General features: G+C 37.0%; 1 protein-coding gene across 1 annotated transcript in view; it reads left to right on the top strand.

The window, feature by feature from the left end:
- PCID2 (PCI domain containing 2) overlaps positions 1 to 11,229 on the top strand; it is a 43,781-nt gene extending 32,552 nt beyond the window's left edge. Inside the window, exons 8-14 of the mRNA XM_006883957.1 lie at positions 1,490 to 1,565; positions 6,596 to 6,737; positions 8,446 to 8,546; positions 9,127 to 9,200; positions 9,339 to 9,464; positions 10,393 to 10,516; positions 11,140 to 11,229. Of these exons, the coding sequence (XP_006884019.1) occupies positions 1,490 to 1,565; positions 6,596 to 6,737; positions 8,446 to 8,546; positions 9,127 to 9,200; positions 9,339 to 9,464; positions 10,393 to 10,516; positions 11,140 to 11,229 (733 nt within the window). The remainder of the gene's footprint in view (positions 1 to 1,489; positions 1,566 to 6,595; positions 6,738 to 8,445; positions 8,547 to 9,126; positions 9,201 to 9,338; positions 9,465 to 10,392; positions 10,517 to 11,139) is intronic.
- The last annotated feature ends 411 nt before the right edge of the window (positions 11,230 to 11,640 follow it).

The raw sequence follows: 11,640 nt of genomic DNA, 5'->3' as shown, positions 1-11,640 counted from the left end.
GCTGTTGTGCATAGGGTCGCTATGAGTCGGAAACGACTCGATGGCACTTAACAACAACAACAACATTATAAAATTTTCACACATTCAGCTAAGATAAAAGAATTTTACAGTGATTACCTCTATATGTATCACTTTACTATTAGCACCTTGTTACACTTGCTTTATTAAATCTATTCATGCATCTTTCTCTTCTACTCATCCACCATTTTATTCTTTTAATGCATTTCAAAGTAAATTGCAGGTATCAGTATACATTCCCTTAAACACTGCAGCATGCATCAGTAAACCCTCCCTTAAATTAAAACGTAAGTTTTGATTTTAGAATAATATTACATTTGCTTGGCTTCACACTCAATACTCTTGGCATCAGCAGCCAGGAAATTAAAAAGATGTATTATGATGGGAAAGTCTGCTATTAGAGACCTCGCCAAGCAATGATGTAACTCTGGAGACTAAGATGTGCCTGATAAAGGCCATGGTCTTTGCAGTCACTTGCTATGCATCAGAGAGCTGGACAATGACTAGGGATGACAGAAGGAGAATGGATGCCTTTGAGCTGTGGTGCTGGAGAAGAGTATTGACTATACCATGGACTGCTAAGAAAATGAACAGGTTTGTCCCAGAGAGGGCTAAACCGGGCTGCTCCTTGGAGGCAAAGATTCTGGGGATTCGTCTCACATACTTTGGGCATGTTGCAGGGAGGGACCAATCCTTGGAGAGGGACATCATGCCTGGGAGTGTGGAGGGACAGCATAGGAGAGGAAGACCCTTTATGAGGTGGATTGATTCAGTGACTGGGGTAATTGGGCTAGGTGTGTCGGAGACAGTGAGATTGGCACAGGATAGAGCAGGGTTTAGGGCTGTTGTATGTAGAGTTGCTTTGAGTCGCAGATGACTTGGCTGCACATAACAATAACAATGAATTATGCAAGTCTTAATTTTATATTTGCTGATTTTTGACAAATACATCAAGCTGTGTAACTTGCACTTCTCTCCAGAGGTCACTTTACCCCTTTGAAACTTCCCTTGTTCCCCTTTGCAGGCGGATCTTTATTCCCACCCAAAGCCAACATTGTTCTGATTCCCCTCAATCCTACTGTAAATTACTTTTACCTGATCTATAAATTTTGTTTCTTTGATTTCTTTTGAGATTCATCCCTGTTATTGTGTATTTCAATAATTTATTTATAATGAGAAAAATAGTGGCATTATCTACTTAAGAAATGTTTTATAACAATGAGTTTTCACATTACTGCAAACAGTTCTCAACTAATCAACAACGTGGGGCAGTGGGATAAACATTACCCAAATAAGTAATTGGGAGTAGAATTCCTAATTTTATTCTCTTCACTTTTCCTTTTATTTTTCTTAACTTAAGCTATTGGATTTTTATCTTAAGATACTCATTTAGCAAGTTGTGCTAAATATTGTGATTTGTAAATAAAATTTTCATTTCCTGTACAACTTTTTATAAATTATTTTTTCATAGTCGTGCTGGTATAGAAGATTCTAAGAAGTGGGGGATGCTGTTTCTGGTGAATCAGTTATTTAAAATTTACTTTAAGGTAAGCTGCTGGTTGAATATGTCTTTATAAACTTTCCATTCTCTTTATATTTCCAGATATCATAATATGCATCTTCATTTTTAGCTAGCCTTTTTGACATTATTTGAGAAATTATCTTAATCTATTCATAATCATATGTTGTTGTTATTATGTGCTGTCGAGTCGCTTGCGACTCATAGTGACCCTATGTACAACAGCTCTAAACTCTGCTCTGTCCTGTGCCAATCTAATTGTCCCCGACACACTCATCCCGATTGCCCCAGTCACCAAATCAATCCACCTCCCAGAGGGCCTTCCCCTCCTGTGCCTGCCCTCCACCCTCCCAAGCATGATGTCCTTCTCCAAGGACCGGTCCCTCCTTACAACATGACCAAAGTATGTCAAAAGAAGCCTCAGAATCCTTGCCTCCAAGGAGCAGCCCTGTTTAACCCTCTCCAGGATGAATCTCTTTTCTTAGAAGTCCATGGTACCCTCAGCACTATTCTCCAACACCAAAGCTCAAAAGCATCAATTCTCCTTCTATCCTCCCTGGTCATATAGTCCAGCTCTACAAGAGATTGCAAATATTGAATCCCTACCAACTTTTACAGTCAGAAATTGATCAAACATGCAATCAAGATGCATTAATAATAATGGGCGACTAGAATGCAAAAGTTGGGAACAGGGAAGAAGGATCAGTAGCTGGAAAACATGGGCTCGGTGAGAGAAATGAGGCTGTAGATAGAATGGTAGAGTTCTGCACATTCAGTGTTTATTCATTGCAGATACTTTTTATAAGCAACATAAAGGCAGGCTATACACATGGATTTCACCTGATGGCATGCATAGGAATCAAATAGATTACATTTGTGGAAAGATTCGCTGGAGAAGCTCAATATCAGCAGTGCAAATCAGGCCAGGTGCTGATTGTGGGACAGACCACCAACTACTCATATGCAAATTCAAGCTGAAGTTGAGGAAAATTAAGTCCACGGGAACCAAGATTTGACCTTAAGTACTCTCCCACTCGAATTTCAAAACCATCTCAGGAACAGGTTTGAGGCCTTGAGCACCATTGAGCGTAGACTAAATGAGCTCTGGGAGGATATCAAGAAAATCGTCCATGAAGAATGCAAAAAGATCATTACAAAAGCTAAGGAAGAAGAAAAGACCAAGATGGATGTCACATGAGACTCTGAGTATTGCATTAGAGCGCCAAAAAGCCAAAGCTAAAGGAAGAAATCAAAGAGCTGAATAGAAAATTTCAAAAGGCAGCTCGGGACAACAAAGCAAGATATTATAATGAAATGTGCAGAGAGTTGGAGTCAGAAAATCAAAAGGGCCGGACTCGCTCAGCGTTTCTTAAGCTGAAGGAGTTGAAAAACAAATTCAAGACACGGGTGGCAATACTTAGTTTGAGTAGAATGTTGAATAATCCAGGAAGTATAAAAAGAAGATAGAAGGAGTACACAGAGTCACTGTATCAGAAGGAGTTGGCTGACACAGAGGAATTTAATGAAATACCATATGAGCAAGAACCTATGGTGATGAAGGAGGAAGTTCAAGTTGGTATGAAGGAAATGGCAAAAAACAAGGCTCCAGGAGTTGACAGCATACCAGTTGATTTATCTCAACAAACAGATGCAGCCCTGGATGTACTCACTAAGTTGTGCCAGGAAATCTGGAGGACAGCCAGCTGGCCAGCTGACTGAAAGAGATCGGTATCCCAACAGGTGACCCAACAGAGTGTGGAAATTCTGAAGCTTCGTCTGACATACTTTGGGCATGTTGCAAGGAGGGACTGGTCCTTGGAGAGGGACATCATGTTTGGGAGAGTGGAGGGACAGCGCAGGAGAGGAAGACCCTCGATGAGATGGATTGATTCTGTGAGTGGAGTGGTGGGAATGAATGTGTTTGAAACAGCGAGTTTGGCACAGGATAGAACGGCGTTTAGGGCTCTTGTACTTAGGGTCGCTATGGGTCGCAAACGACTCGGTGGCACATAACAACAACAGTAACTACCAGTTATTATTTTAAATGCTTTATGTGCATTGAACTAAATTTGGTTATCATCCATAGGAAAAACTAAGATACCAGGGGAATTGGACACCAAATGTGGGTCCTTTTACTCCAGATCCTTCTATCCTCTATCATAGTAATTGTTTATTTTAAAGTAGAGGAGTGGATAGATGGCTAAAGAAATCATTCTTCGCTGCATAAAGATGACCAGATGAGAACTGACCAGGTGAGAGCAGCTCTCTGACAAGTCAGCACCTAACGTTTGGATAATTTATTCTTGGAGTTTTAACATCATGTTCTCTATTTGACAGATTTCCTCTGTTCCCGTTGCTTTAGTATGCATGGCATGTCTTTGTGGACAGTCACATAAGCCTCATCATTGAGTGTTCAGTTTCACCTGTTCAGGAGGGTGATGCTTTCTATGAAGTGCTTGTAAGAGTCTTCCAAAGTGAACTCGACATATACCACATAGTTAATTTTAGTTGTTAGTATTGAATAACTCTTTTTGTTGCAAAAAATTGGTTTTGTAATTCCCATTTTAAGGTGGCATATGCTTTATAATGTGGATGTTTTTATTTACTACTTGCCTTTTCATAAATATTCTACTACTATTTATTAGTGCATACTCTGTCCACAATTAGATTCAAAGTCATGCTTATTGCACCTCTAAACATTAAATCTATTTTTACAGTAAAGCAAAATAAACCTACTCTATATACAGTTTCACTTAAAGGGATATAAAATGCTATGTTGTGGCTATTCTCAGATATTCATGGCTGTTGTTGTTCTTTGCATTTGCACATGTCTTTTGCATGGGAAAAATGTTGCCTAGACTTTGCTCTTAAATGTTGTTCTAAGAATCCTGGTTGCATTGTAAACTATTCCCATTCAGAGTTTAAGGTCCTTAATGTTATGTAATTCATGGCTGTTTAGGTGCTGTTGAGTCAAATACTTCTCATAGCGACTCCATGAACAACCGATCTGAACCCTGTCCTATTCTATGTCATCCACATCATCTCTGACACCCTTGATCCCTCTACTGCAGTCACTGTGTCAGTTCATCTTATTGAGGATCTTCTATTTTGCTGACACTCTGCTTTTCCAAGTATGGTGTCATTTTCCAAGAAATGGCCCTTCCAAACAACATGCCTAAAATGTGAGGCAAAGTTTCACCATTCTTGCCCTTAAGGAGGACTTTGGTTGAACTTCCTTTAAGATATATTTGTTCTTTTGGCAGTCTATGGGATATTCATTCAGTACTCTTCTCCAACACCACAATTCAAAGGCATCAATTTTCTTCTGCCATCCTTATTTGTCTAGCTCTCAGATACATGAAAGTGACTGAAAAGACCACTGCTTGAATCAGGTGCACCTTAGTCTGAAAACTGGCATCATTGTTCCTTAGTACTTTGGAAAGGTCCCTAACTGCAGACTCTCCCTGTGCATTATGTCAGTTGGTATTCCAGTGATTCATGGGGCCTTCCTTTTTGCCAATGCCTTCAATGCAGCTTGACCTTCTTTCTTCCTTACCATTGGTTCTTGATCAGGTGCTACTTTCTAGAATGAATGTCATTCAGTTATTTTGGATGTAGTGACTCTGTTTTCCCTCAATCTTCTTTTGATACTTCCTGGATTTTTCAAGATTTTGTCCATAGCAGATCTTAGTATTACAACTTGTGACTTAAATTTGTTTTTCACTTCTTTCAGGTTGACTTTCGCTGATTGAATTCTTCCCTTTTATTCTCAAACTCCAGCTGTTTGCATAGTCCATTGTAATATTTTTCTTTGTATTTTCAAGGCTATTCTTTTAAATCTTTTCTTCATCTCTTTTACTTTGGCATTTCTTCCCTTTGTTTTGGCTTCTTGACATTTTACTGCAATTTTCAGAGTCTTTTGTGGCATCCATTTTGGTCTTTTCCTTCTCCCCTGTCTTTGTAATGACCTTTAGCTCTCTTCACAGAAGATATCCTTGATGCTATCCCAAAACTCATCCGATCTACAATCATTAGTGTTCAGTGCCTCAAACCTGTTTTTGAGATGGTTTTTAAAATCAAGTGGGACAGACTCAGGGTTTTATTTTGGTTATTGTGGAGCTATTCTCATTTTCTTCAGCTTCAATGTGAGGTTGCACATGAGTAATTGATGGTCTGTTCCACTAAATATGGAATTAATTTTTTAAGCACTATTAACTGCTTGCTTTTCTTGATGTTAGATCATATTGAAAAATCAGACTGCAGAGTTTGGCCTATAGCAAATATGCTGCCCTCTTGGTAAACACAAACCGTTCCTACCCAGAATCTTATTACAGAAAACCAAAAAATACGTGTTACTTTATCAAAAGAAAAGCAAAGAGTAGGTCTTGATTTTAAGCGCTACAATCCTCAACATATATAATGGATAATAACATTAAGAACCTTAAGCTCTGTATGGGAATAGTTTACAATGCAACCAGGATTCTTAGAACAACATTTAAGAGCAAAGTCTAGGCAACATTTTTCCCATGCAAAAGACATGTGCAAATGCAAAGAACAATATCTCAGTTCTTAGGTAAGTGACACTACCCTTTTACCCTGAGACAAATAATGTATGTTGTAATTGTGACAATTGTTCATAAGTAAAAAATTGTGTACACAGAGTGGCTTCCCAAATGTGGATATATGTCCTCCCTAGTTAGAAGGCCATTTTATAGAAAATAGTAGGAGCAAAACTAGACCTCTGCTTCAGTTTTATGTCTTATGTAGTAAATATAAGAAGATAGCATGATCAAAGACAAGTATACAAAATAAACAGACACATTAAAAGTGAGTTTTCTTGACAGTGCAAAGTTGTTTGAATTGGACGTAAGCCTATGTGATTAAAAAATATTGTACCATGGATAATATGTTTTGAATTGGTTATATCACTTGCACTTTCTCAAAAACATTTTTTAGTATATGTTTAAATAATATATTTAATAAAAATACTGGTTTTGAGTAAACATTCATAAATACTACCTATCTTTTTAAAAATCTTTTCAATGGGTTTTATTATAGATCAATAAACTCCATTTGTGTAAACCTCTAATTAGAGCAATTGACAGCTCAAATCTGAAAGAAGATTATAGCATTGCACAGAGAGTAACATACAAATACTATGTTGGACGCAAGGCTATGTTTGATAGTGATTTTAAACAAGGTATGTTTTTAATCTCTTTTTTTTTTCCTGGTATTTTAATTAAGGTATTACAGTTTGAACAATTTATATGATAGAAATTTTAGAGGACACTTACTAGTTAATATGAAATATATTAATAAACCATGCTATATTCTCTTTTTTGATACTAAAGCTGATCAAAACCAAATGTGTTGAGGCTAATAAGGATGGATCAAGATAGGTTAGAGTTAGGATCTATTCCTAGGGGCTCCATGAGTCATACTCGACAACAAAGCTGATTAATAAAAGTTATATTTGAAAGTTTTCTATTCATATTGTTTGGGTTTTTTTTTTTAATTTTTATTGTATTATTTTTATGTGTACCGTCAAATCAGATGTGACTGGTACAGGAGGAGATTGCCCCCTCCTTCTCCAGCAGAGCATCTGGTGGATTTGAACCGCATACCCCTGAGATTGCAGTGCAGCGTTTTACCACTAGGCCACCAGAGCTCCCTTTCATATTGGGTTTTTAAAAACATATTCAAGTGTTAGCAGTCTAACACAATTTTCCTTTTCCCTTTTTTGGTAGAATATTGGCTATTCTTTCAATTGAATGTCACACATAGCTCATTGCCATTGAGTTGAAACAAACTCCAGCTGATTTTCGAGTGGCTGTAAATCATGTGGAAGGATATTGCACATCTTTCTCTCCCAGAACTCCTGATGGATACAAACATTTTAGAGGGTTGCATAGTTAGGAAAGCTTTTAAAATCATTTCAGTTTTCTTTTTTGCCACCTATTAACAACATCACATTGTACTTGGTAACACTTTTCTGTTTCTAAGTAATGATAAAAAACTACAATTCAAAAAAGGGTTATATAAACACAAGGGAGTTATACTAAATTAAATAGATTCTTAGTGAATTTTGGAGCCCATCTCTTAATACAGAAAGGTCTGGGTAAAGAATTGTGCTACCAACACCAAAGGCAGGCATTTTAAATCCACTAGCTGCTTCACTGGGGAAAGATGGACCATCTTCTCCTTTGTGGTTTACAGACTCTGATTCAGCTTTATGTCACACATCTACATATCTTAATGTGCACTGTAAAACTCCTAGAAAGGATTTTGTTTCCAGCTTTTCCCAAGTGGCAGGCAAGCTTGGGCCAACTCATAGCTGACCGCCCCCACCTCCAGGTTTTCAGGTGTATATCGCAAAGGAAGAGATTGCCCAATTCCCCCCTTCTTCAGAGCTGCTGATGGATTTAAACCACTTGCATTTGAATCAGCATTGCAGCTCCTAAAGGACTGGGCCGCCAATTTCTTTTTTCCCCAGCTTTTCATGTCAGAGTACTGTCCTACTTTGTCTGTATAAAATGCTGATAATACTGACTTGCCAGATAACCTTAGGCAAATCACAATTGTAATGAAAGAGAATTTCCTCAGTTTTTCCCCCTCTCTCAAATCTGGCAGTTGTTTTTAACTTGGTTCTATAGATTTTACTTAAGGAAAATCACTCATCATTGACATGAAACTAGGCTGCTATTTTTTTTGTAATGATTAAAGGTAGCAGGTTTTTGGTTTTACATAAAGACAGAATGATAGAATAAGTAAGAAGGAAGGATTTAATAATAGAACAGGAACAGTAAGGAAAATGCAGTAATTTACTGTGATAGAGGATATGGAAGAATATTTAAAGACTGTGTATTTGGTAGAGCTTCTGATTGGGACACTGGATTATCTCTCTGCAGCTGAGGAGTATCTGTCATTTGCTTTTGAACGTTGTTATCGCTCAAGTCAGAAGAACAAGCGAATGATACTGATATATTTGCTCCCAGTAAAAATGCTGTTGGTAAGTGATTGTAACTCAGTTCTTGTGGATCATATTACTTTGAAGAGGCTGATAAAGGTTTCTTAAAAACAATAGATAGTATTTATATGATCACAGTCTGAACTATAAGTGAGTACATACTCAAAATAGAGAACATTGGTATGTGACCTGACCTTTGTCTCTTCATGATGTAACATGTGACCCATAAAACAAATGCATGTTCATGGCATTTCTCCCTAAAAATGGAAAATGGTTTTATTAAAGTGGTAACGTGGGTTAACCGAAAGAAAATTATTATTCCAGCCTGTCTGTAGGTCTATTATGTACTTACCAAAAATGAAAAGAGATAGCAGGCCTAGAGAAAATAAGGCGAAGGTTACATGTTATTTGAATGACCAAATTTGACCTGTATAGGTTTTCTGAATTCTGAGCAGTCTGTGCTGCTTTATTTTGGTGTACTATGATATTTTAATTCCTATTAAACTACTTTCAAATGAGTTGCATTTTATCTTAGATTTAATTCTTTGATAAGCATTTTTTTTAAAAAAAAATCCCTCTAAAGTGGAAACCTCTTAATTGTGGAAAATTGACTCTGTCTTAGGGTCATATGCCAACTATAGAACTTCTGAAAAAATACCATCTAATGCAGTTTGCTGAAGTAACCAGAGCTGTAAGGTAATATTTTATATTTATCATTTGGAATTTTTAGACTATATACAATTTCTCATATTGTGTATGTAAGAAATTGGTGATATCTCTTCCTGGGATGCTGTTTTATTGTTTTCCTTGTATATCTTTCCCTCTCAAACCTAGTGAAGGCAATCTTTTACTGCTGAATGAAGCTCTGACAAAACATGAAACCTTTTTTATTCGCTGTGGCATTTTCCTTATTCTTGAAAAGCTGAAGATCATCACCTACAGGAATCTTTTTAAGAAAGTGTAAGCAAATGTTTTCTTTTTAACTGATGGATGTGAACTCATGCAGTTGTGGCTTTAAGATGATTGAGTTGGAACTGACGTTAGCTGACCTTCCATGGGTTTTCAATGGCAGTAAATTGCACGGGAGGAGATGGCCCATCTTTCTTCTATGGAGTAGCTGGTGGATTTAAACTGCTTGCCGTTGGCAGCACAACTCTTTACCACTAAGCCACTAGAGCTCCCGAAATCTTGTAGTAGAGTTGAGTTGTCAAATTAGAAAACGTTACGGTAAGAGGAACTGTGTATTCTTTCAAGGTAAAGATTTCAGTCTGAGTTTCAGTCACTAACCTCACTACTGTCAAACTGATTCTAACTCATAGCAACCCTTCTTTGGGTTTTCTGAGCTGTAAACTGAAACAAGAAAGATGGACGGTCTCATCCTGTAAAGATTTAGAGCTTTAGTAACCCAATGGAGGGTCACTATAGTCAGAAAGTATTCATTTACAATGGATATTAGTAGTCTATAAAAAATAGTAATGGCAATATTTTAGAATGTGGAAGACCTTCTCAACTGCAAAATATATTCTGATTCCAGATATAGTAAAGAGAAATAAATATTCATAGTATATTAATTCATATTTATAGTATAGGGTTCAGGTCTTTTGTTCATAGGGTTGCTAAGAGTTGCACTTGACTCGATGGCACTTAACAACAACAACAGCATTCATAGTATATAAAAATTATATTTATACTCTGGCTTTTTAAATTGAAAATCCAAACTTATAGTAGCTCTTACTGCTAAAATATATCTAATATGTGAAAAAAAATTTTATTCCTGTCGAACAGTAGTAAAGATCTCTTCTCCCCTTTTCACTTAATTGATGCACCTTATCTTGTAAAGTACTGCATCTTATTAAGTTAGTTAATAAACTTCTGTTTTCTTTTTCAGGTATTTGTTACTGAAAACACATCAATTGTCTCTTGACGCTTTTCTTGTTGCCTTGAAATTTATGCAAGTCGAAGATGTGGATATTGATGAAGTCCAGTGTATTTTGGCTAATCTCATATATATGGTATATGAACTCCCAGTTTTAGTTTAAACAGCTTTTTATAGTAGTATTTTAATTAGAATTTGAGGATTTAATGTAGTGGTATTAAAATTATTAAAAGACTTTTTCCTTTTATGAAGGTATTTTCTGTTAGAACTTACTCTAGGAAATACCTAATATTCCAAGGACTTTGTAGAAGGTAGGTGGGTGGATATATTACAAATTTATATGCATGTAAGTTTTCTAATATATATATATATATATATATATATATATAATCTCTACTCATTGTCATTCTATTGAATTTGGTTGTACTGTTACTGGTGAGCTATCCCTGGGCGACACAGATAAGCACACAGCGGTTGACTAAAAGGTTGGACATTCGAGTTCACCCAGAAGTACCTTAGAAGAAAGTCCTGGCTACCTATTTCTGAAAATAACTTGCCAGCGAAAACCCTATGGAGCATAATTGCACTCTGACATGGGAAGTCACCATCAGTCACATTGTCTTGACATCAACTGGGGTTTTTTTGATTATTTCTAATTATTAAAGAAGAATGCATATTCCAATTACTAGTTAATTCTCCAGCTTATTTAGTGTGACATCCAGAATTCTGAAGCCAATTCCATTTTTTTTTCTCCTACAGGGTCACATTAAAGGCTATATATCACATCAACATCAGAAGCTGGTTGTGAGCAAGCAAAACCCATTCCCTCCACTGTCTACAGTGTGTTGACCATGTAACCCTGAAGATGGGAAAAAGCAGTTTGTTAATTTGTTTTCCATCATATTGTTGAAGTCAGTACTTTAAACATTTGTTTATTCCTTGAAGCTGGGACACTCTCGATTGACCCATTTTATGTGGGCTAGTGTAACTGTGAATTTGCCAGCATATGCATGATAACTTATCATCACCAAGATTTGGAGTTCTTTTTTCAGAAATGCATCATTTTGTTCTGAAGCACTCATGAAACTCTTGCAGAAGAGGCTGTGTGTTTATGGCAGCCATGTTGGCATTCAGACCCAGCAGTGCACACAGAAGGAAGGTGACTCCACCTAGCCCTGTAAAGATGCACAGCCTCACAGACCGCGGGGCAGCTCTGTCCAGCTCAGCACGGCTGCTTGGAGCTGGGATTGACCTGATGGC

The sequence above is a fragment of the Elephantulus edwardii genome, unplaced genomic scaffold (genome assembly GCF_000299155.1).
Source record: "Elephantulus edwardii isolate Elephantulus edwardi_28Jun2011 unplaced genomic scaffold, EleEdw1.0 scaffold00030, whole genome shotgun sequence".
NCBI classification, from domain to species: Eukaryota; Metazoa; Chordata; class Mammalia; order Macroscelidea; family Macroscelididae; genus Elephantulus; species Elephantulus edwardii.
Note: the sequence above shows the minus strand (reverse complement) of the source record. Positions and strands in the feature narration are given on the sequence as shown.